This window comes from Protopterus annectens, chromosome 6.part1 (genome assembly GCF_019279795.1).
Source record: "Protopterus annectens isolate FY-2018-M chromosome 6.part1, PAN1.0, whole genome shotgun sequence".
Taxonomy (NCBI): domain Eukaryota; kingdom Metazoa; phylum Chordata; order Ceratodontiformes; family Protopteridae; genus Protopterus; species Protopterus annectens.
In genome coordinates, this window is record NC_056738.1 from 451,764,781 (window position 1) to 451,792,599 (window position 27,819).

Here is a 27,819-nt window from a genome sequence, read left to right on the forward strand (position 1 = left end):
TGGCGGTCAGGCATGAGTGTCGAGGAAGGTAGGAGAGTGGCATTAGGGAGAGATGGCAATAAGCAACACAACACCCCAACTCTTATGTAGAAAATGGGAAAAAGGGGTTGAGGATGATGATATTAGGAATACTGATCATCATAGCAAGCCTAGACAAAACCGAACTGCTTAGTGAAAGTTTGTATGTCAATTGCATGCCAAGACCAGATACTGGCATTCAATCAGTGTCTAAGAACAAGGTGTTCTGTACAGGAGATTCAGAGCCTGTCAGCTTCAAGTGAGATGGGCAACTTGTGAGATTTTGTAAGCTACGAGCGAGATGTGCTGCTTTCCAGAAATTGCTAGCCTCGAGGAATACGTGCACCTTGTGAGATTCTGACAGACATGAGTGAAATGTGCTGCTTTCCAGAATCTGCCAACCTCGAGGGAGATGTGCATCCTGCCAGTACCTGTCAATCTGTAGTGTGATGTGTAGCTTATCAGAGCCCACTGTCCTTGAGTGAGACAAGCAGCTTAAGGGATTCATTTTTATCTCTGGGAAAATACAGGTGTAGAACAGGATTTTTCCTAACAGTACCTTCTACAGACCTCTTCCTATTTGGAAACAAAAAAGTAATAAAAACACATAACAAAAGAAAAATCAGAGATGAAGGTGACTTTACTAAATGTCAGGAATATAGGCGATGTAGATGTTTTTGCTCTGCTGGAGGATGTTAATAATTGTAATACTACTGAAACCTAGTTAAAGATATTCTAGGCTGTATCTCATTTCATTGTAGCAGATCAAGTAGGATAGAAAAAAAGAGTCAAAACAATAATTTAGCACTAGAAATTTCCGGAAGAAGAATAATGAATATCCAGTGGTCCTGAATATAATATAAAACAATAATGTATAGTGTCTGTCTCACCTACAGAACATTAACATTTCCTGACTTATCTCCAGTTTTCAAAATCGATGAAAATGCAGCCTTTATGGAGGAGTTGAACTGTCACAACATTGATTGTGTCAAGTACTCGCTGTGTAATAAACACTATATAAGACATGCTCTACTCAGCTGATTTGAATGTAACTAGTAGGTGAGCTTTTGCCATGAGGGGGTTTAGATGAGCTGGTTCATAGGCTGGCCCCACATCTGTAAAGGCACTTCAAAAATGATTAAAACTCAGAGTGAACTCACTTTAAATAACGTGTGCATCACCTACCTAATCCATTTCATAAAGGCATGGATATTTAATTGGCTTTCAGTTTTGTAAAATGTAACAGTATAAGTGAACTGCATACATCATAAGTGACATATATCTGCATGATGGTAGAGAAAGGGCTGGCAACTAGAAGAGGGAGCAAAACAAGCATCCTGTTATTTGTTTGTTTGTTTGTTTGTTTGTTTGTTTGTTTGTTTGTTTGTTTGTAGCAAGCAACAATGTTCTGCCCTCTCGTGCCTGAAACCCCTCCAGAGGAGTGAAACATCTATGAAACAGGATAATATGGCATTCCCGTGTCCTGCTGTCAAAGAAGCCAGTTCACACTCAGGCCTTGTGCCACATATGCGGAAATGTGGGCTGACTCAGGTGAGGGTCATAACACAGCAGCCTTGTTTTACTATAGCAAAAACAAGTATCACCTACTTGCAACAACATTATGAACCGATCTCTACCACTGCAATACTCTGAGCTGAAAAAACGCATAGAAAATAATTACTTTTTCATGTCAATATTGTATTTTTCTCCAGTTATACTATAGTGAGATTGAATAATATATTTTACTACTTTCTGTTGTCTGGCTTCACCTCTGTTTTTGCTTTCTCTGAAGTGACATTTACAAGAAATGTCAGCATACCTGTCATCTAACCCTAATTTTGCAGAATGTCCCTGATTCTCCCTCATGTTTTTTGCCCTGTCCTTTTTTTCCATAACATTTTTTTTTATATTTTGTGATAAATCACTGACGATTAAACTCAGTCATTAATGGATAACCTTATGGCTTCATAGTTCTTATTGTTTAGAAAATGCACACTGATGCAAAACTTGTTCAATTAACTTTTAAGTGAACTAGAGTAATATCAAGAAATTGTCTATGATTTGGAGACTTTGTCCCACCATTGGGGGGTGGGCTATCCCTGACTCTTGACTAATTCAGTAGAAAGCTTGATAGCTTTTAATATTTGATAGCTCAGTTGTCATATATTATAGGCTGAAGGGCAGTGCCATCTAAATGCATGGGCACATTGGGCAGTTGCCCAGGGTCCCATGAGCATAGGGGCCCATGCTAATCTATGTATGTTGTGACTTGCTGTCAATAAATAAATAAATGCTACACTATACTAAATTATAAATATTTGAAGAATTATTAAAATTATAAATATTAGAAAGCATTGTACAGTAGAGTGTCCATCATCCAAAATGTCAGTTATCCAAATGCATGCAGCCTTCCTAAAACATCAATTATCTGAACCTAGTGGCAGCCTTCCTAAAAGTTGCATGTGTATGTGCATCACCTCTTCTTTCTGCCACATGAAATTGAGTGTTCAGTTCATTGCTGCCTTGCTGCTTCCACAGTTCCGCTTCAACAAGTAAGTGTCATCTGGAGTGTGTGTGTGTGTGTGTGTGTGTGTGTGTGTGTGTGTGTGTGTGTGTGTGTGTGTGTGTGTGTGTGTGTGTGTGTGTGTGTGTGTGCATGTGCGTGTGTGTGTGTGTGTGTGTGTGTGTGTGTGTGTGTGTGTGTGTGTCTGTGCGAAAAATGCCCCATTTTCATTTTTAATCCTGTGAGTGTTTTTGTAGGTAGGGGCCCCAGTGCACTGCTTTGCTGGGGGCCAATAATGCTATTAAGATGGTTCTGCTGAAGAAATGCCCAATACTGTGTAAGGCATGTGGTAGGGAGTTGAGCTTCCTGTGATAAAGAACTGTGTGCTGCATGCATAGTAGCTGATTTATAAAATAATATGTTAGTACTGCACTCAGAAGAAATAAAATAAAAGAGTATTCAGCATACAAAGGTAAAGCCAAGTCTATGATTTTACATGCTAAAGGTGAAGCAGTTCATAACCACAACTATTAAGTTCTGCCAAGGATATCTTCTTGAATTAAGTTAGATCAGACTGTAATGCCCTGTGATTTATACTACTAATTCAGACAAAGGCATACAAATGCAAATAAGTCTTAATGATCTACATGGTTACCTCAGTTAGGATACATTTAAATTGAAGAATAAGTTATAAGGAGACAAAGATGGAAATCTGAACCTCAAAAGCTGCACATAATGCCTGGCAAAATCTGTAAAGAAAACATAAGGATTTTGCAAAAAGCTGAGCATAATGTCTGACAAAATCTGTAAAGACAGCACTAGGATTTAGCAAATGAGTAACCTCTTGTATTGATGTGGGAGAAGGCACTTCTTTAGTAACACACAATGCATTGATGAAAACAAGAGTCTGGCATTGTTATACAAGGAATGCAATGTCTATTATCTATAGAGTAACAGAACATTTTGTACTTGTCTGTCTGTATGTTCCTACTGGGCATGGTAGTGCACTTTGAGAAGTAACCCAGTTAGGAAACTAGCAGTTTATGTTGTAAATAAAATAGAACATAATATCCATAAATTAATTTATTGTACATATCAGCATGTATATTTTACACAGTCCATTTTCTTTACGAGGACAAATATATTCTTTAGAGGTTCAAGATACCTGGAATATATCAAGTCACTAAATTAATTCATGCAGATGTACAATGGGAGAAACCCTTTTCTAACTAAACCCAATTCATCTTACTAAAAAAAAAGTCACTCTGAGTAAGGGGGTGGGAGTAAAGATTTGTTTAAATTCTACTACAGATTTTTTTTTTCAGATTCAAGTGGAATTCAGACTAGTGGAATTCTAATAAGGAAATGGAGCCTTTCTGTACTTAACAGACCCAGGAATGCAGCAAATGTAGGCTTCAGCAGAACCCAGGCAGTACAAGTAGGATATGTTGTGGCAAACATAGGGGACCATGCACACAGCAAGGAGCATATAGACATCATGGGACATGCACATATGATGGGGCATGCATACATCAGCAGTATTGTACACAGTAAAAAGCATACACTCAACATGGGCACTCTCACACCAAAAGAATACACAGTCAGAGGACATGCATGCATCAGGGAGCACACACACATCAAGGACCATGTACATGTCAGGGAGCATGCACATATTAAAGGCATGTACAAATCAGGGAGCATGCACACAAATGAGGGGACATGCACACATGAGGAAGCATGCAGTCATCAGAGAACATGCAGACATCAGCAGTTATGCACACAGTAGGGAGTATGCACTCATTGGGGGGGTATTCACAAAGCAGGCAGGACATGAACACAACAGAGTGCATACCCTCAATGGGGAGTACACACACAGCAGGGAACATGCACATATCAGTGGCATGCACACAGTAGGGATCATGTACACCGCAGGAACTATACACATAAGCACACATCAGAGTGCATGTAGACATTGTGAGGGCATGGTGATACCAGGAAGCATACACTCATCGGGGACCATGCACATATTAGGTGTGTGAACATAACAGGGAACATGTACACATCAGAAAGCATGTACACAGTAAGGAGCATGGATACATGGAAGAATGCACACATGAGGGAGCATTCACTCATCAGGTAACATGCACACATCCGGGTAATGCATACAGTAGGGATCATGTACTCATAAAGGGGTATACACTCAGCAGAGTCACTGACACTGGACAGCATGCACAATTCAAGGGCATGGACACATCATGAAGCATTCACTCAACAGGGAGCATGCACACATTGGGGTATGCAACCAGCAGGAAGCATTCACTCAGCAGGTGTCATACACATATCAGGGGCATGCACACATTATAGAGCAAATACACAGCAGGGACCATACACACATCAAGGTCATACGCATAGCAGGGACCATGCAAGCATAAGGGGGTGCACACATCAGACCATTACACAACAGGGAGCATGCAGGCATTGAAGGCATGAAGATAACAAGGAGCATACACACAATAGAAGATATGCACATATCAGGGGCATATACATAGTAAGGAGCAAGTACATATCAGCGAGCATGCACACAGCAAGAAGCATACACACAGTGGTCATGCATGCATCACAGATCATATACACAGCAAGAATCATGCACACTACAAGGGGCACGGACACATCAGGGTGCATGTACACAACAGCACATATTTAGGGGCATGCACTCATCAAAGAGCATGCATACATCATGCAGCATGAACAGTGTTAGGCCTGCAGGAAGAACACTTGGCAATAGGCCAGTTGAAAAAGTTGCACTTAGAGAAACACTAGATGATACAATAGCTATAAGTAATGTGGGAGAAACAAGGTCAAGTTACAACTGATATATGTAAGTATCATGCTGTACAACAATGTAGACCACAATGATCCACACACAAAGGACACACTTCAATGTATATAAATAGAACAAGATTGAGAAATTCATGACATGGATGTGACACACAACAGTGGATACACACAAAAAACTTACATCTATTGCTTGAATGTAGGTCATCAAAAGTTGCAAAGTGTCATAGAATAGTGTAGTAATGTTGTATACCATAGAATGAGGAGAGGATTACTAAAGGATGTACCACAGATTCAGCACATACACTTCCACGAGATACATGACAACCATGTAAACAACAGTATTCTAACATAAAATATAATGTAGAGGATTATGTTTGGGTCTGAAATCATAACCTGCTAATTTTATATTTAAGACTTGGATGCCAAGAAATTCACTTTGAGAGTAAAGCTCAAGAGGTGAATCTTGGTATCCATGTCAAGAACACTAAATAGAGGGTTATGATCGGAGACCCTATCATCATTCTTTCTCATGCATGGAGCTATATCTGTTCCATGTGCTATCACTTACAGAAAATATGTCTAGTAGTGCAAAATATTTTGCCAGATTTGAAAGGTGGTAAAGCACTTAACGCTATTAAACAGACAGCAGCATTACCAGTAAATTCTAGTAAAATATGTAAGTATTGTGATGGTAAAGGACTACAGATTTTGAACTGGCATTCATTTTCTGAGTAATAAAAAATATGAAACTTTAACATCTGGCATTATTAACCAATTTTAATCCTCAGTGATTTACCAGAAAATCAAAGATTTATGAGGGACAGGACCAAAAAACTGAAGCAAAATCATAGATAGTTGAGAAATACAGCAGGCAGAATGAAATTCCCCATCATCAGAAGATAAAACAGTATTTAAAAGCTGTAATGCACTTTGTGTTGCCACACTACTTGTTTATAAGTGTGGCAGTGTGAACGTCTAACAGTTTTTAAAGGCTGTTTTCCCTTCTATTACTGCCCTTTTCCAGACAGTACTAATTTCCTGCAAGCCCTCTGAAATTAAACTAGCAGGGCATCTTTGCATTGGATGGGAACAAAACTTTTGACCAGAGGTGTAGCACATTGGAGAGAAAAAGGTAGCTGTCCCTACCCTACCATTCATCCCAAGTCTCAAGTCTTTCCCTCCTGCTGCACATTATTCTGCTGCCTATCTCTGCCCCTTCCTTCCTGCTAAAGCATCCTATTTTCCTGTTAAGTTCCAAAATTGTTCCTGGAAGCCATCCCACAGCTTTCTAAGCCAAATCTTTATCCAACATACCAAAAACATCACCACATGTCTGTGTGTGTCTTTGCCTCTCTTCACTGTCCACTTTCTCCTACCTGTAGCTAATACCCGTTTAAACCTTATCCCATTTTAACTTAAAATCTACCATTGTTTCATCCTACATGAGTATAGGTCATGCTACCAACAGGCTAGCTAATTCACAAAAGATTGAAAACCTCTTGTCTAGACATTTCAGACTGGCATAGCAGCAGGAAATGGGAGGAGGATATTTATTTATGCATGTTTTAAACTTTATTACTTGGGTGGGGGAACAGCCCAAGGACCATCTATGACCATTACCCAAGCTGTTTGGGAAAGACAAAAATACTGATAATTTAACTTGACAATGCAACTGTAAAGAGATGATGGACATATTATTTAACAACCGCAATACAGAAAACAGATTGTATTTACATGCATTAGAGTTTTACGATCCTTCAACAGAACTTGGAATTACATGATTTGTTACTAAATATAGACAATAGAAAATGAGGTAAGAGATAAGTGTCTGTACTAAGGAAGACAACTGGTATAGTCTAAATATTATTGAATTGTGAAATGTCTTCTGAAGTACTTTTGGCATAGATAGTAAATCTGCAGTTCTCCATTGCAGGTAATGACTTCTGAAAAATTTTAATAGGAAGGTGTAAGGCCTACATCAGAATCCCTTGAAGAATGGCTGCATATGTCAGCATACACAGCATGACAGTGAACTGAAATATTGTTGTAGATAACTCACTAGGCTCAACAAGATATAACACATCAATCTTCTTTGAGGAGGAGAAACAATGAAATTAGTACATTTGAAAAGAGTGAATAAAGCATCTGTTTGACATCTACTTTTCTGAAGTAAAAGCCAATACCTGACTCTGGCTGATTAAGTTTGCAAATGACTGTAAGCCAAGAGCAGTCATTGAAACCCTATGAGACTTAGTCATCTTGCAAGAAGATTTGTCTCAGATAAATGACTGGTGTCAAACCTGTGGACTGAAACTAAATGTTTAAACTTTGGGAAGTCATCTACCACAGGGAGCTAACAATTAACAATACTCCTCTAACAGTTGACACAGTTGTTCGGAATTTCGGAACTTATGTGGACAGTAACCTAACTTTTGACCAACATGTGTCTATTGTACGAAAGTCCTTCTGTATTGCACAGCCTATAAACAAAATGTTTGTGTATAGCTCTAGGGATGTCATTGTCCCACTTTACTCAGCCCTCATTAGACCAATCATTGATTATAATGCCCCCTTTGGCACAAATCTGTCCTGACACATGTAACAACTTGAATGCCCACAGAGCTACCTTACTACAATGATACAAGATCTAAACAACATATCCTACATGGACTGACTCAAGGCCCTGTCACTATACTCAGTATCCTACAGATTGTTAAGAAGTGGGCTATGTCTGCATATAAAGCATCCTCCAACCCATTAGTGATGAATTTATTGCACAACAGCAAGTCAAATGACATCAGCAATACTCACACTTGGGATCTAACCCTCTTTTGCAACATCACCAGAAAGATTTGGGGGGACAGGTATATTTTGCAGGGGATATCACTGCTGTGGAACAGACTTCCCAGCCACATAATACAAAGTTCAACCCTATCCACTTTCAATTGCAACTTAAATTCATGGATGGAAACAGAAATTTTATCCCAGAGCTTCCCTCTGTACTACTAATGGACACAGGCAGATCCTAAATTCTTTATCCCATGCATGGGTCCCCTCAAATTATATATGGTATTCTTTTAGGGGTAATATATAATTATAAGCAAACGGATGGGTAGTCTATAACCAAATGTGATAGGTTGTTTTGAGCACAAAAAGGGAAATTGGTTAGGCTAAAAGTAGCCTACAAGGTCAGCTAGCCTAGTACTTACCTAAGAGCCTGTATACTTACAGCAAGGGCAATGAATGTTAGCAGTGCCCTTACAGAGAATTGTTATGGAATGTAAATAACAAAATGCTGTTAGCATACATAATGCTTGTATTTGAGTACTGTAAGCAGAAGCAAGAACTGGAAAGATAAAGGGCACCAAAAAGCATCCTGTGAATGGTGTGGAGAAAATATCCTTGTTTTGCTAACAAATGCCACACCAGGTATTTAGTGCAAAGTGTGTTGGGAAGTCTTGATCTAAGCTCAGCTAAATTTGCTGAGGAGTTAAAATGAAACACCGCTCATAAATATACAGCATGAGGCTTTCCTTGCCATAAAGAGTCATCACTCATGCAAGCTGTCATCTTGATCTGACAGGCAGGAAAGATGAATGTTGAGCTCATGTCATAACTTGTGATTTTAGACCACTCCTGGTACAGAGCAGGTGGCCAGCAGATTACAGTTTAATTAAAGATTAATTATTAAGGATTGTGGAATTACATATACTTCGTGATATCTCACATGCACAGACAACATTTCTGTAGAAAAGAGTGTCAGAAGAGAAATGATACATGAAACTTCAGTCTGTTCTTACAAAACCTCGGGGAAATTTTACTGCAATGTTTTTTTTTTTGTTTTAAAGCATTCAGAATTCCATTTTCACCTAATGTCTATAAACTGTGACATGTTTTCAGAAAACTAGACAGTATAGTTTGTTCCGTTTGCTTAGCTTGTGCTTTTCTTGTGTCATGATCCTTTTATTTGAAGGACAGATGATTCTATTGTTTTTGATACAAACGTAAGCATTTTACATCAAAAATTCTTAAGTCACCTCAGAATATCACTTTTGAAAAGCTTATGGTGTTTAAGTTCTGATTTAATGGGATTATGCATGACAAATAAAGGCAAAGTCTGATATTAAAGTTCAAATTCACAACTGGATGTTGCAACAATGGACAGCACAACTAAATGAATTACAGATACAAAATGCTTGCTGCTCAGTCAACAACTGTCTACAGAATATGAATATTTAAATGATCTGTTAAACCTGCATGTATTTCACATTTTACCTTACAGGTATATACAAGGTATGGAAAATGCTACACATTCAATGCAGAGAAGGAAAAACCCAGGAAGGCGTGGCAGAGTGGAATGGGGAATGGCCTGGAGATAATGCTGGACATCCAACAGGATGAGTACCTTCCCATCTGGAGAGAAACTAGTAAGATGTCAGAGATGAAATGAAGCTTTACACACTACCCTGCAATTTGCTAAAGAATTTTTCATAAAAAAATCACTGACTATTTCTGAGAGCTTTAGATTTTCTTACTAAGTCTGTTATAGGCTCACATAAATGCAATATTGTTCATTCATAACTGAGTATTTTTTTATTTATTTTATGTATTTATTTATTTTATTTTACATTTGTTGACTGGGATAGTCTGACTGGATACATGTCCATTTTCAGCGGAGGCCCGGGGAGAAAAGCTCCAAGGTCACCAAAGTTAGATTAAAATTCAGTATATACAGTAGTTAACATATCTAAGCAAGCAATAAGGTTTATGATTACAATTTTTACAGAGGTTACATACCTAGGCAAATAATAGTAGTTCTGGGGTTAACGAGTATAAAATGTCCACTCCATTGTAAATGGCAGCCACCCACAGTGTTTGACTCTTTCAAGCCTATAATGCATTCTTTTCATATACTTCCAGTTCGCACCCATAGATCCTTACTGCACCCAAACCTTTTTTTGGATCTGGCTTCTTTAACCAAGTGACTTACCAGCTGTTAATAGGCAGCATTTGAAAGGGCAAAGAGTTATTAACAAAATGACATTAAGACTGTTAATCTAAGATATCATTTTATACACCTGTGTATCATTCCACATGGACTTTCTGTCCCCAGGAAAGCCTTACCCTTGACTCCTGTTCCATTGTGTGACACATTCTGCCATTACCTATTCTGTAGACTGTCAGCAGTTATGAAAATATTGGCTTATCTAATATTGCTCACTAAAACAGACATCTGCCATACCCTTGCTGTATCATTCTCTGACAAGTTATTGATGCCAGCTTAGACAAAGACATCTGATTTTGACATGGGTGCTACCATTCTTACAATATTGGGATTATTAAATTGTCATTAACTGCATTGTATTGAACAAACACCATCCATAATTCCAACATTCATCCATTCACCCTATGCTATCAGATGCACATCCCTGCAAACAGTTGTTTATTTTTCCTGTTTGGGGTTGTACCATCTTGTTGGAGATCATTCTTCTGGATATTTCCATTATCCCTTCCCCTGGTCTCTGCTGTGCCAACATGGAAGAACTTATCTTGTGAGGCCATACAGTGTGATTCTGTATGTTTCCCACTAAGGGGACTTTCCTGATCTTCAGTGACATCAACTTTGAGTAATAAAATGAAATATTCGTAGCCTGCTAGGATGGCAAACTTTGAAGGGGGACAGCTATGAAGATATGCTCATATCTCACTCTGTTGTCCTTCCTGAACCTACAATGGTCTAATCACTGCTCTAACATGGCAAACACACAGTTGAGATAATCTATGTAGACTTTGGTCTGAAAGACTGCTCTGTCCATGTTAGGTCAGCATGCACTTATGCAGTATGTTATTTCTAACAAGAGATGTGTGTATTGATAGGCACCATTATATCCTGCAGAAGTTTCACATGAAGACAGCTGCATCACACTAATTACTGCACAACACTGTTGTAATAAATGACACTATTTGGCAACATTCTGTTGGGATTACAACAAGCAAAAGTTTTTTTTTCCTTTGTACTGATAGGATTAATGTAATAATGATACAATGGCTGTATATGAAATAATACCCAGAAGTAGGTGGGTAGAACGTCATAGTTTTCTCCACCATTCATCTCGTAATTCCAGTTGCATGTAGGTAAAGTATACAGCTGAAAAAATTACAGTAATTGTAGACTGAGCAAGCATCGCTGCATAAGACAAGCAGGGCCTGCAACTGAGAATGTGTTTTGGGACACTTTGCTCCACTGATGTTGTTGACTTCAAGTACTTCCATCACCTCATTAATGAATACTGCCATTTGTGAAGGTTTGTATACTGCAGAATAACCCCAGATTTACCCCACACACACATTCAGGAGGGGTCTCCCTACCAGTAGAGTCCTGCATTCAGGGAGGCTTCAGACATCCAGGTTCTTATGGCTCCTTCCACCATCCGAATGCAAGTAGGATGGGGCCAGGTGAGAAGCTATCATACTGTGGTGCATTGTAGCATATTCTGCCTGTCACTAAACCCAGCACACCAATGTACGTCTACAGCCTGGCAAGTAAACTGATATGGTTTTCTGAGGATGTAACTACCTCGGACAATAAGGGTGACCTTACATCCTCAAGCAAGCCAGTCCCTCAGCCAAGAACTTTATCACAGTCCTAGCCAAGTCTCCAACAGGGCATCTTGAATTATCCATTCCATTGGCATGATTTCCTTCTCCTAGGATTTACAAGCCATCATCTCTGCTGACTCTAGATACCTGAACCACAAATTAAACTTAGGTCACCTGGGGCATAGTCAGTGCTTCATTCTTGTATGCTAGCAGGCTGGCTAGAATTGTGAATAGTCTGGGATTCTACTTTAGTTTGAGATGAGGAAAATATATTTAAATGCTTTTATACTTAACCAGCCATATATATCAAGAGTTCATTTGGTACTCTTGTTGCACAGGTTTGCTCAAATTTGACCTGTAAGAAATTTTTGCCCTGGTGGTCTTCTGTAGTTCATTTTTTTTTTAGTTATAACTGAACAGTTTTACAAGTATCTGTTGTTAGTGATTCTATGACAAGGGTAAATGACTAACTTTATTAATCCAAGCTAAGCAACAACAAAAAAAAGGTTTGAAGCAAAATTCAGTTCAGAAGTTCCATCTCTTTTGTGTGTAAAGTTCTAATACAGTCTCATCCTCTGCACTGTCTATTAATAAGCTACAATTTCTTACTCAAGTGCATTCAGCAACTCAGCTCTCAATGGAAAAGCTACTTCTAACATTATTCTTTCTCTTTTAAATCCAGTACAGGGATGTCTGGTAGTTGGAGGCTATCTCAAGGCAGATGAACTACTCCTGAAATGGGCAACAACCTATAGTAATATGTATGTGCATACCCACACACACACACACACACACACACACAAATATATACACACATGCACTGTCTCTCATATACAACACACACACACACACACACACACACACATATACATATACATATACATATACATACATGCAAACTCTCTGATACAACACACACACACACATACACAAACACAAATATATGCATATACATATACACACGTGCTCTCTCTTATACAACACACACACACAAATATATACATATACACACATACACTCTCTCAAACGACACAAACATATACATATACACACATGCACTCTCTCATACAACACACACACACACACACACAAAATATACATATACACATATGTACACTCTCTCATACAACACACACACACACACACACACACACACACACACACACACACACACACACACACACACATACACAAACACATACCCATAAACATCTATAGGCAATGTGGAAGAATATTAAATCCTCAATGGCATACACTTCTATGTTCATGTATCCAATGTTCAGACCCAAGGTCATCTTGGAACATTGATTTCTGGACATGGTAACTGAACTTAATATTGACAATGCTACAATCAGGCATACATTTCAGCTGATCTATATTCTTAGATAACTTAATAGTAACTGATAGATTGTTTCACAGCCTATCAGTCGTATAATATAAGAATCCTTTTCCTTTCCATGATTACTGTTGTCAACACTTCTGATGAGCTGCCTCTTAGTTCTTGGTTTAAGGCACATATTTCTACATGTATTAATGATTGGAATATTTCATAATTACAGTCTAAATACAAGACAAAGTTTACATCTCAAAACTCTACATGTCATATTATATAAAAAGTAAAACAGGAAATGAACAGTCTTTAGATTCTGATCTAGATGCACCACAACCAATTTGTAGTGAGATCGATAGCAGAGATGAAGAAGCAAGCGATGAAGAACAAATCCAGTTGGGTACTCCTAGACTTGGAGAAAGAAAATGACAAGGTCACATGACATCTGATATGGGCAGGCTTGTGATGGTTCAAAGTCCCAGAAACATTGGTTAAATTAGTGCATACTATGTACTAGCAGCAAATGACACAAGTATGAAAAGTGTTTTCTCAGAGGGGCTCCCAGTGGAAGTGGGAGTGCATTAGGGATCAGCTCTACACCCACTGCTGTGCATACTGGTAATGGACTACATTAGAAGACAGGTTGGAGAGGGCAGATCAACAAAGCTCCTGTATGCAAACATTCAGGCATCACAAGCAGACTATGAACAGGAACTTCAGCAAGTGACGGGGAGTGGAATGCAAAACTGAAGGCACATGGGATGAAATTGAGTACAGGCAACACTGGAAGCAAATAGGAGAAATAAGAAGAAGTTGAAAATTTAGATAGAAGGAAAAATAGCGGGAGCATGAAATAATTTATTGCCTCATAACAACTGTTTGATTCACAGCCAGGACAATTTCTATGTGGAGTTTTCCTATCCTCCATGCATCTGTATGAATTTTCACTGCTTTCAGTGGCTTCCTTTCACATACAAAAAACATGTCACAGGTGAAATTAATTAAATTAGCTAATACTGTGCATGGTGTGTGTGCATGTGTGAGTGTGTGCGCGTGTGAGCGTGTGCATGTGTGTGTGTGTGTGTGTGTGTATGTGTGTGTGTGTGTGTGTGTGTGTGTGTGTGTGTGTGTGTGTGTGTGTGTGTGTGTGTGTGTGTGTGTGTGTGTGTGCATTCTGCAGTAGACAGTCATGTTATCCAGATTAGTGTAGACACACACATACACACACACACACACACACATATATATATATATATATATATATATATATATATATATATATATATATATATATATATATATATATATATGCAAATATTTAAGGCATGGGCAATAATTTCTTTCTAGCCTGCCAATATAACAAAACAATCATTCCCATAATAAGTGTCCAAGTTGTTTTTAAAAATATCTAAACTAGGGCTTGCTTTAATATAATTTGGTAGTTTATTCCATGTCTCAACTACTATCTCAGAGAATTACTACATCTCGTATTCCTATATAATCCTATATAATCTCTTTTTTTAAATTTCTCCAAGTCTTTTGGGTTTCTAAAACTATGATGGGAATGGACCCCATTCCTAAGTCAAAGTCTGGTTAAAGTTCAAAAAATTAGTATTGTTTCAGTCTTTGATGTTAGTTAGAAGTGCTCTTCACAGCACCCACAATGTGCAAAGTAATGACTCCTTCTACAATTCGTACAGAGTTACACGTATCGGTACCATATCTAAGTATGACTGTAAATTCTTTTTTTATAAGACCCATTGCTCCTACTACTACTGGAACTGTCTGAGTAGCTTTCTTCCACATTGCCCTCATTTCTGCCTGCAAATCCTGGTATTTTATGACTATGTGTGTATCTGTGCATAAGACACTGTAGTTACTGCGTATAGCAGTTTCAATGATCAATGCTACTTTTGTCTCATTTTCATGGACTAGTATATGTGGTTTTCTTGTGTCTATTTTTGAACTGTTGGTTATGGATGATCCTATGTGATATAAACTTCATCATTTTCTATAATGTTTTGTGGCTCATGTTTCCAGTGTTTTTCAGCTACTTTAATATTATAATGGTTGCACAATCCCCAGTGCAACAGTCTTGCCACATTATTATGCCTTTCAGTATACAGTCCTTCTGCCATTAGTATATCATAACCAGCAACAAGATGTGCAACTGTTCCCAATTCTGTTTTACAAAACCTACATTTGTCTGTTTCTCCCACATGTTTGATAGACATTGTAAATCAACATGTATGTAGGTCACTATCATGACTACCAATATTAACCTTTCATCTTTTGGTATAAATTCTCCTCTCCTTAACCATTCCTGCATTTGATCCTGATCAATATGAGGTTGTTCCAAGAGTTTTCTATACTTGCAACTATATTTATGCATTTTCCACATTTCTTGCTTCTCATCTGATCCTTCACCTTATATTTTTTCTTTTGTTTTTTGACACACTCAGTTGTTGCCTGATTTTTAACTACTTCTGGTTTGGTTTCCATTCCCACTTGACGCCAATATGCTTCTGCTAAACTAAGCAGGGAAGTCATCTTAGATGTATTCTCCTTATGTTTCAAACCTTTCACTACATTTGGGTCTTGTGAGGTCAGCAGATATGTATGCAGTCCCACTATCACAGATCTATACATGTAATCAGTTTTGAGGAGGCACATGCCTTCCTCTGAAAGGGAAATGTATAATCTTGGTATGCACTGATTTTTATAAATCATTTGGTGAGCATAAAGCATCCTTCTTGTGTTCCTGACCAACCTGTCCAACACTTTTTGGGGCCAGTCAATCACTCCAAGACTGTAAGTTAGAACAGGAAGAGCAAATTGGTTTATAGCATGGATGTTGTTCCTAGATGTCAATGCTGTTTTCAGTATTAATTTTGGTCTTCTAAAATATTCTTTACTAAGTTTTATTCACATTTGTTCATGTTTTATTGTTGATCCTTCATCAGTTCCCAAATATGGGTCTATATTATAAAATCAAGAAGACTTTACCGCGAATGCTCACATGAGCGAAAATGCCGGTAATCGAAGTTGCTATTGTGGAGGGCTGTGCCCCCCTCACCCCCCGCTAAATATATATTTTAACTCCGAGGTCTCACTACAGTGAGGAAAGGGCAATTATCCCACTCCTCACTGTAACATGACCCCACAATCACAGTTTTCATTCCTGGCATTTTCACTCATGTGAGCGTTTGCACTAAAGTCTTTTCGTACATCTAATATAGACCCCTCCCAAGTAATTATAAACTCCCTCTTGCTCAAGTTCTTTTATATCACATTCCTGTCTCAAACTGATGTTTTCTTGGTGCTTCAGCTTTCCTGCTTTAAAGGTTTCTTTTGCACATTTATCAAGACCAAATCACATTCTTATATCATCTGAAAATGTTTTGACCACTTGTAGTTGTGTGTTCAGTTCCTCATCTCATGAACTATACTGTTTTAAATCATCTACAAAAAGAAGCTGAGAAGTCTTTACACTTTGTTGTTTTCTGAGAGCCAAATTATAGCCATGACCTAATCTGTTAAGTAGACAGCTTAATGATTTTAGCCCAAGGCAAAAGAGCAACTGTGACAGAGGGTCACCCTGGAGTATCCCCCTTTGAATTTTTATCCCTGGAATAATAATGTGTCCTTTATCATGGATTAACTGCAAAGTGGTTTGCCACTGTTTCATGGTTGCTGTAACGTAATCTATAAGTGTGGGGTGTATCTTATACATTGTTAAGTGCTCTTTTATCCATGAATGTGGGATACTGTCAAATGCTTTTTTGTAGGAAACCCATGACATAGATTCTTCCTCTTTTTACAGTTCTCCATTAGGACTTTATTTAACAGCAAATGATCCTTTGTTCCATATGACTTTCTTTTATTATCGTTTTGTTCTATTGCCACAATTGAGTTTTCTTCTAAATGACTATAAAAGAGGTCAGTATTAATTCTAATGTATAGTTTATACATCATCGGAAGGCAGGTTATTGGTCTATAGTTTTTAGGATAGCATGCAGGTTCACTCTTAAGTAGGAGTATTGTTTTTCCTGTTGTTAACAAGGCTGGTGTCTGTTTTGGGTGCACATATAAATAGTTCTTACTCATGGCTAAGTCTTCATGGTTGTCTGATGATTCTGTACTACTCTTTGATAACTCCAAACATTTCCAGAGATAGTTGTCCCTAAATGCCCTGTATACCTGAATATGGTTTCATCTTAAACATCTATATTAAACTCTGTACAAGTTCTGGCTGAAGGTACCCTGTGATGTCAGGAACTCTTACTAAATCCTACCTGATTGTGTACCTAGGAAGCTAATGGGCTTCAACTCATGAGGAACACATTGCTCAATTAAGGGATCTAGTTGAGGTAATTCTGAGCTATCTGGGTTCATTTTATTTTATTCAGCCTTTGTTTAGTCTTTAGAAAGACTCTTGCTTTTCATCCTCATTGTTCTGGCCCTTAGAAAGACTTGCATTGGTATTTTTCTTTTCTCTTTGTTTTTTGTCTGTTTCCTAGAATCATAACAAGGACTTTTAGAGCGCTCCAACTTCTGGTCTTTTTCTGAAGTCTTAAAAAGGATTGCCTTGGTATTGTTTTTCTGAAACCTTATAAGGACATTTTGTGTCTTGTGTCTATTTTGTGTCCTGAGGCTTCAGTTCTTTTTCAGTAGTCCTTAAAGAATCCAGATGGATTTTTGAGTCATTTTAAGGGCTTTTTATCTCTGTGAATTTTGGGCTTTTTAGGTCTTTTTTGCTGTGGGAGATGGGTCTTTCTTTCCAATGCTCTTCTACTTGTCTTTTTAGGTTGTTAGTAATGAAAATAACAACATAAAATAAAATAAGGCTTAATTTAAAAATGCACACTCTGAGTGCTTTCTTATAGGATAGCATTCTGAAAGATAACAGTCAATATGACTTCATGGCCGTAAGTAGCTTTCAGTGAAACCTGTTGGATTTTAGGGGAGTGGATTATTTTAAGCAGGTGAAGAAGGTCAAGGATTAAGGGTCTGAGGCCTAGAGGGCAGTAAGTGTGGCACCTTGTACTAAGGGAAATAGGACAAATCCATGGAGCTACAGGTATAGTAAAAGTAATGGCAGCAAAACTCATGGAGGTAATCCTCAGGGAAAAGCCTGGCATATCCTAGGCAAAAATCAATATATGTTCATTGCCATAGGGAGCTCTCAGTCAAACCTAATTCAGATTTATAGCTGGGTTACAGTATATTTTTATAGGAAATTATGAGCAGGTGTCTGACCAGACAATCATAAGACCATAAAGCTGATATAGGCTAGGAAAGCTACAGGTGTCAGCAGAAGGTCTGAGAGTAAGGAGCTGGATTGTTATGGACACAAGAATAGTGTCAGGGGAAAGGAATTTGAATTGTAGAGTAGTGCAGGGGTGGATGGTGGTTCCTGTTTTCTTTGTCATGGTTCTTTCAGATGCCACTGAAGAGCTGGAGGTAGATTAACGTCTTTACTGAAGACACAAAGCTTGGTGTAACGGTGCAGGATGTGGCATGAATCTAAGGAACAATTTGGAAAGGCTAATTGTGTGGACAGAGAAGTAGCAGCAAAAGTTTAATAAAGACAGATTTAAAGCCTTGCACTTCATCAACAACAACTCTTGTGTATGGTATAGACTGGGGAAATGGACTGGATGGCGGCAATGCAGGAAAAGGAAATGGGGAGTCGGTCATATCTGGGTTGGATCACGAGGGGTAGTGACAATCGCTAACCGAATCCTGTATTTTATTCTCAAAGGGATGGATTTTCTGAAGAAAGACATAATGTGTCTGCTATGCCAGACACCTGGTAGGCCACACCATGAGTCCTTTATGCATTTCTAGAGGAAGTACATGAAGAGGGACACTAGGCTGCTGGAAGGTGTCCAGAGGAAAGCAACTAGAAAAGTACTTTAAATAGAGAGGAAAGGATATGATGACAGTCTGAAGGAGCTGGAAATAGTCATACTAGAATCTAAAGCAAAAAGATTTGATATGATATGAGTGAAAAATATATGTCAAATGTAGTGTTCCCGCAAGTGTAGCTGAAGAGATATGGGTTCCTTCCTACCTGACTCTGGTGACACCCCTATAAGCCCAACACACCAAGGTGACAAGAGGGACATATTTTATTCTAGGTGACACACATAGTTTAAAAAGGCAAAAGCACAACCATAAACAAATTATTTCAACATTGCACCAGTTAGCAATAAAGCAAGGTGAGATATGCATGCAATAAAAACATACATTCACCCTCTTCTCTAGAACTTAACAGAAGAGTCTTGACATTCAAACATGCGCAAAAGAAGGCAATATCAGTGAGTGGTAAAGCTTTATAATGCAGTAATACAAACACGGGAAAAAAATGCAATGTCACTAAGCAATAAAAGAGTCATAATACAACAATACAGATATGGGAAAATGCAATGTCATTGAGCAGCAAAATTCTTGAAGACAGCAGTACTAACACGAGCAAAATGCAATGTCATTGAACAATGAGGATTTATAATGCAACAATACAGATATGAGAAAATGCAATGTCATTGAGCAGCAAAATTCTTGAAGACAGCAGTACTAACACGAGCAAAATGCAATGTCATTGAGCAGTAAAGACACCTTCTAACCCCTTGATCAATTCTAAACAGACCAACTGTGAAACACTCTATTATACCCTGTTCACTGGCCAGTGACTATTTACAATCTTGCTGCCGGCATGATGGGGCCCAAGTTGGAGCTCATATGGATCCCAGTTATTTGTAATCCACAAAACATTTGGGAGGGGGTCACAATCTTATAAAAATATGAAATGATGGCCAGAGCCTCTCACCACTCCATCGAGAATATCTTAGTGACCAGGCGCCATGGTTCCTCTGATGAGAAAAGTAGAAAATCATCTACCAGATCTCTGGTAATCATCTATGGCTTCTTGGTACTAGGCCCAAGGGAACTCCTTTCCTTGCTGGATCATAGCAGGTGTGGAGCTACTGGTTTCAGACTTCTCTCCAGATCCCACAAAATACCATCATCCAGGATTTCAGCCAGAGACAGACACAATCTGCTACTTTACTTCCCTGTCCCAAAGCACTAGAAAAGAAAATCCAGTCATGCTGCAAGGCCCTTTTCCCTTCAGCTAAGCGTTTCAGTCTTCCCTCCTTCAGCTAGTGTTCCAGTCTCTTTCTTTCACTTTCGAAATTGTCTTTTATTTTATAATCCTGAAAAGGAGCTCCACCTTGTGGTGAAATGGCAAACTACAGTCTATTACTTCTACAATGAAATACAGTGAGAGCTACACAAAGAAATATGAACTTGCCACAATAAACATGAAGATCATAGGGTAGAGGGCTTACGTGCAGCATATATCAGCTTTTCCTGGATCTACAAAATTACTTATTTATTCAAAGGGTTGTAGACCCATGAGGCAGACTGTTGGAAAAGAAATAGGCCAGATTATCAACAGGGGTATTCAGAAGAGCAAAAACAAGTATGGGAAAGATGAGAGGAATGTTATAAATGGTGAGAAGGTAAAGTGTAGAATGTAGATTTAATAGCCTAACTGCCTTCTTCTGCCTTCATCCAACTGCAATACAATATAACATTCTACTCACACCACTCAATAAATAAATCAATAAATGAAGTACATACAAGGAATGTTTTTTTAAGTATTCCTTCATTTATTTCATTTATTTACAAGGGGTGTTCACTAGGGTACTCCAACATGTCATGATAGATTAAGAATACCAACTCCAGGTTTAGTCTGGCTTGCTTACATACATGTACATAACAAATATAGGAAATGACTGGAGAGAAGAGGTATGGGTCTAAAAATATTTTTTTTACAAATATAAGAAAACACATACAATCCACACAGTTTAGACAGCATTTCTATGACATATTATAAAATAAGGGATCTGACATGATCAGATGGCCAGAATATTGAAACACACTCTTTAAGACCACAGTGTCAAACACTGCATTTGTCAAAAGCTGACTTGATTGAAGTTCAACCCAATGAATACACTTTGCTCACTAGATAAATACATACACGTGCACAGTGATGACTGAGTTGCTGCCCAACCATCATATTTAGCGGGTTGAACTTCAATCAAGTCGGCTTTCGACAAATGCAATATTTGACACTGTGGTCTTGATGGAGTGGGTTTCAATATTCTGGTCATTTGATCATGTCATATAGAGATCCAAAATAAGCATTAGTTTGCCTGCTATGACCCCTTCCTTGTAAAGATAATGTGTGCATTGTAAGAAGAATGTAGAGCAGAGATGTGACCTAACACAATGAAATTTAACTCATTGTGTATAATGTAGCATTCCTGGAAATGAAAGAAGACATGGTTGAGCTTCACAAGAACTATTCACAGCTGGAATGATTTATTTATTTGACTTTGTTTACCGGGAAAGTCCGACTGGGTAATATACATTTCCAGCAGAGGCCTGGGGAGAAAAGCTCCATTTGCTTACATAACATTATTCTAAGTTCCAGTTAAACACAGAGGAGTTGCATTTCTATTTACACATACACTAGTTACATTTATACATTCTAAGATTTTACAGAGGTGGAAGTTACTAAAGAGAAAGCACACGTGTAACTTAGTGGATTGTACAGAAACAGTTATTTATAAAAATTGTTTTGTAATTCCAGTAAGAGATTGAGAATATCATGCTTAAGTAGAGTATTTGGATAGTATTGCACAGTGAAAAAATGTAACCCTGTGATTAGCATGTACAGGACCAGGATTGGTTAAGATGTTGTTTAAACAGTGGTTTAAAACTACCAGGTTTGTTGGAGAGTTTTATTTGCATGGGAATACTATTCCAGAATTTAGCAATGGACTGGAAGTACAGCAAGTCTCCTGCAACATATTTTGACTTATCTGTAAGTAATAAGAATTTGTTATTAGACCAGAGGTCCCTTGCTAAACAGTAGTGTAGTAATAAGTTATGTTGTGCAGGACATGTTTCTGGAAGATGAATGAGTTTGTGTGAAGTAGTTAGTTGTGAATATGTTGGGTAGTTGTGTAGTTGAAGCCAGTTTACTTGCTTTAAGCTAAGACAATGGTGGGTTCTATGAGGGAGATTGGTAACAAATGTAGCTATTTTATTGTAGCAGGAGGCAAGTTTCTTTCTTTGAATATTGTTTATGTTTGTTAGGATAGGAGCGGTGTATAAGAGGCTCAGCAGTAAGAAGGTGGTGGCTAGAGTTTTTCTTGCAGTATCTGTAAGGAATCCTTTGGTCCTATAAAGGGAGCCTAGTTTCTGGTGTGTAGATTTAATGATGTGCAGGATATGCTGGTCATATTTGAGATTGTCATCTGTTATAACACCTAGAAGTTTACTGTGAATTACAGTTATAATGACAGTACTAGTTGCTGACTTTATGGTGAAAGGTTGCTTTTGATTTTGGCAACTTTTTAAAGTGAAAAGCATTAAATTAAGCTTTCTTGGGGTTGAGTAAGAGGTTTGATTCTTTGAGCCACGTTTCTATGGAGGAGAAATATTTTTGGGTAATGTCTTGCAGCTTATTTATTGTTGAGGTAACTCATATTAATGTTGAGTCATCTGCATAGTGAACTAAATTGGCATGGTGACTGGAGGTGTGGAGGTTATTAATAAATATATTAAATAGTAGAGGACCCAGGTTAGAGCCCTGAGTGACACCTGTAGTAATGGTTAAAAGGAAGAGTATGTTTGTTGCCATTTAACAGTATGTTACCTTCCTGACAGGTAACTAAGGAACCACAAGGAGTATTGTGACAGTCTTATTGTGGAGAGTCAAATGAGTAGTTCCTGGTGCAAGACAGTCCCCCGGATTCTGCAAACCCTGCACGGCGTGCCGGACTAGTGCAGGAGCTCCATCAGGCAATATGTCTGCCGTGCAATCCAGGAATAACCTGTAGGGGTGTGCACAAGTGCTCCTGCATTAGTCCTGCACGGACTCAGCTCCTGTATGCAAATTACCCCATTTGCAGGAGAAATCCATGCAAATGAGGTGAATTTGCAATCCAGGAAGCTGGAAACCAGCCGTGCAGGACTAATGTAATCTGCAGAAATGTACTCCACCAGTAACGGAGTATATTTCTGCAAATTACAAAACGGAGCCATGACAGCTCCAAATAAAGGGTGAATATCATGTAGAAAGCATGCCAATGGCCAACTATAAGGCCATTGGCATGGAAAACACTTGAAAAAAAAAACAACTTTTAATTTTTTTTTAGCTGATGTCAGCTGTTTAAGTGTAGGGCAGTGGCGCGCAAACAAGATCAGGGGAAAATAAGAAAAAATGCCTTAAATAAGCATTCTAACCAAAATCACTATTCTGCCATTATACTCAAAGGCAGGCAGAAGACAACATGGCCAGTGAATAGTGGTTGCTAAGGGGGGAGGCTCAGTGTGGGACATGTAACTATGCATTAGCAGGCAATCCTATGCAAATGAGGGGAATGATATTAAATCCCAGATTTCCCCTGAATGCTAGGCAGCTCCCAACAGTGTAAGAGCAGGAATAGCTTGGTGCAAGCCTAGGAGTTAGCTGACATCATAGGGAGGTGTGTCCGGCATACTGTAAGTGGATTGGAGCCCTGTGGCTTGGGTTAGCTCCTAGCTTAGCACAGCTAAGCAAGGGGGTGTGTCTGCAGCTGCCTAGAACTCTTTACATTGCCTAAGCAGGTGTGCACGCCACACACCGAGTTTTAAAGGGAAAAAAAAGTAAACCAGGAAATAGCAGCTCTGTGCACATTTGAGCACTGTGTTTGCGCGGCACACCCCCGGGCTTAAACAAGAAGGCAATGGGAAGGGAAAATAGCAGTAGGAAGGTATTGTAGGAGAACTAGCATAGATGGCAGGTGAAATGTATCAGAATCAGCCAATTACACAGGCAGCAGACCAGCCCAGCCCAGAACATTACTATAAACCGTGCAAACACCTTTCACTCTGGTTTTTCCCATACTCTACACCACCAGTGCATACAAGCGGGGAAGTTTTAACAAACAAAACAACAAAATGATAGGGGCTGTAGTAGCTATCATACAATAACATGTGGAAGAGGCTGAGGGTGGTGAAGATGTGAATGCTGTTGACCAACCCAGAGTGAGGAGACAGAGAAGAGTGTACAAACTCAGGGTAACCTACCAGGAGCTACATGAGCTGGAGACAGTGGAGTGCTATAGGGTGGACAGGGACCTCTTTATGCAAATTGTCGAGCTGTGCCACCCACGCCTGGCATACAGAACTAACAGAGGGAAACCCATCCCAGTGGATGCCAAGGTATGTGTAGGCTTAAGAATACTAGCTACAGGGACCTTTCAAAGGCCAACTGGGGATATGATGGGGATCTCACAGGCATCAGCATCCAGGGTACTCCACCAGTTCCTGGATGCCATGTCAGCACACGCCGGTGAGCACGTATATTTCTCCAACACCCGTGAGGTGTTGGCCAGCAATATGCAACTGTTCCACCAAATAGCAGAATACCCTGAGGTAGTGGGTGCTATAGACTGCATGCACATACACATCAAAGCACCACCTGGTGAGTGGGGTAGGGTCTTCATCAACCGCAAGGGCTTCCCCTCCATCAACTGCCAGGTCATGTGCAATGCCCAGGGCATAATAATGAATGTGTGTGCTGACTGCCCTGGAAGCTATAACAATTCCCACATCTGGTAGCTGTACCAGAGATTTGCCAATGGGGACATCCCTTATGGTCACCTAGTGGGGGATGCTGGTTATGCACTGGAGCAGTGGCTGATGACACCCATCATAAATGCACACACATCCGAGCAAGAACTCCATAATGAGTCATACGAACAGACCAGAATTATAATAGAGCGTGTGTTTGGGATGCTCAAGTCATGGTTCCGGTGCCTGTACACATCCGGTGGAGCCTTGCAGTACTCACCAGTTACATGTACACAAATTGTCATCGTATGTGCCATACTACACAGTATGTTCCTGTGAAAACAGCTGCAGCAGATACAGCACAGGGCAGGGCCACACAGCCCCCCACCATTGCCAAGGCCTGCACAGGCACAGAGTGGCTTGGAGGAGGAACAACCTGAGCCTGCCTCAGTAGGCAGAAGGATGCGTGCCCAGTGTGCCCTGGCCTTGGTAAAGAGACAATGCATAACACATACACTGGCATAGGAATGACACTTCCCTCTGACTCGCACATACAGTAAAAGGGATGCCAAACATGACACTACCTGTGCTCAACCAGGTGTAGGGAGTGTACTATATCCATGCGACATAGGCAGCCTTGCAACACCACCCTCAATATTGGCACACCCACAAGGTAAGTCACTCAACCTCCCAATTGCCGAATGAGTAGAATGTGGTGTTACCGGTATCTATGATATGGATGTGAGCATGCAAGGGAATCAAGTGGCTGAATGATATGCCAGCAGATAGTAGACACCTATAGTGGCAACATGAGATCTGTAACAAATACTGGTGTCACCATAGTAGCCACTACTACACAGAGTGACAAAACCCACTGCAGGAAATGTGCTGGGCACATGTGTGTCCATATGACTTACACATGCCAGTCAGGGAAGTTCACATACCCAACAACAGTCTCAGCCAGCAGGACAGGTGTAGACAAACACAAACAAAGGCTATGCTATGACCTCTGAATGATGCCTGTGGGTAACCTCCCCCCCAGGCCTACACAGACAGACTACAGCAGATCAGGCAGTGAGATGTTAATTCTGAAGTTAGGAAGTCAAAAACTAATATGTAGGCTTACCTAAGACCTGTAGTACACTGATATGCTTTGAGTCAGCATGATAGGTTAAAATACAGAATGAAATGGAGTACCTGACATACCAGTACAGTCATAGCAAATGTGTACAAGTGTCAGGTGTGCCCCCCATCCTATGTAGAAATGTAGAAACAGTCAGGTGTGCCCCCCCCCAATCCTGTGTAGAAATGTAGAAACAGGTGTGCCCCCCCCCCCAATCCTGTGTAGAAATGTAGTAACAGTCAGGTGTGCCCCCCCAATCCTGTGTAGAAATGTAGAAACAGTCAGGTATGGCCACCTCCCCCAATCCCGTGTAGGAATGTAGAAACAGTCAGGTGTGCTTCCCCCACCCCTATGTAGAAATGTAGTAACAGTCAGGTGTGCCCCCCCAAACCTATTTAGAAATGTAGTAATGGTCTGGTGTGCCCCCCCCCAATCTGATGTACACATGTCATGACAGTCAGGTGTGCCCTCCACAACCCTATGTAGAAATGTAGTAAAATGTATTTGTAGGTATAATACCAGTGGAGCACAGATGCACAGAGGTGGCCAAGGTAGCAGGATAGGTTGTAGCATTTGCACAATATGCAGGTATGTGTGTGTTAGGTTGGTGTGTGTATCATATTGTGTAAGAGTGGTCAGTATGTATGCATGTTGAGGTAAGACCTGGTGGCCATTGCCCACTACTGCTGATGACAGGGACAAGTCCTCACAACTGCAGTGCCAAAGACAATTCCCACCAGTATAACACATGCTAGCAGTAAGCCATTGTAAATGTATAGTGGTAATATGTGTCACCATCTGAAAGACTGAATGTCATGGCTGTTGGGACAGATATACAAGCAGTACACAGGGGAAAGTACCACAGACATACAGTATATATTGTGTCACTGTGAAATGGAGAAACCCTTGGAATTGTACATACAGGTATGCATCATATTATCTGGTCCTGTAGTGGGGGATACTGGTGTTGTCTGCCTGGACACTTGCAGATCACAAAGGAGGTAGGACTGATGTATTGGGAAACAGCTGATATACCTCCACATGCCAGCATAACTGGAATGCCCCATGCATATCTGTGTGTCTGATGCAGGTAGTGTCCATAGCACACATGCACCCAGCTCACGCAAACACCACCCACAGGTACCTCTCTGGTCATATCCATGCTGTGGGGAATGGGTACAACATGACCCCACCTGTATATGGCAATAGCAAAAGAATGCAGCGTGCAGTGCAGGTGTCCCATGCAGGTGTGTCCCTAGCCATAGATAGCACCCTGCCAGCATCCACACCACCTTGTCAAGACTGATAGACGGTATTGGCATGAACACCTAGCACACCTCCCATGTCACCCCTTTGGAATATACTGTATGGCGGTCTGAGACTGTAGGACTGACAGAATGCAACAGCCTGCCACATCTGGTCCGCATCAACACCTAATGGCTCACAGGCCTCTGCCAAGGGCCTGTGTCTCACATGTACTGCCAATGCATGTTATGTCAAGGATACCCAAATAACAACATAACACACTCCACATAAGCCATAATGCAAGGCTATGCGGACAAACCACAGTAACATGTCCACAATGTCCCACTACATGAACTCTGGACCAACACCAACACACAGCTTTGATGGGGTGATAACCTTAGGGAAAGTATCAGAGAATGTATGCATAATGTATGGAAGAGGATAGAATAACAGAGGGGGGCTGGGAGCATGGGCAGCATGGAATGTGCAAGATCCAACACAGAGCTGTGTGCACACACTATCCCTGTC

General features: G+C 39.8%; 1 protein-coding gene across 1 annotated transcript in view; it reads left to right on the forward strand.

Annotated features, from left to right (window-relative positions):
• The first annotated feature begins 1,485 nt into the window (after window positions 1-1,485).
• ASIC4 (acid sensing ion channel subunit family member 4) overlaps window positions 1,486-27,819 on the forward strand; it is a 406,766-nt gene continuing 380,432 nt past the window's right edge. Inside the window, exons 1-2 of the mRNA XM_044075400.1 lie at window positions 1,486-1,569; window positions 9,642-9,786. Coding sequence (XP_043931335.1) covers window positions 1,486-1,569; window positions 9,642-9,786 — 229 coding nt within the window. The remainder of the gene's footprint in view (window positions 1,570-9,641; window positions 9,787-27,819) is intronic.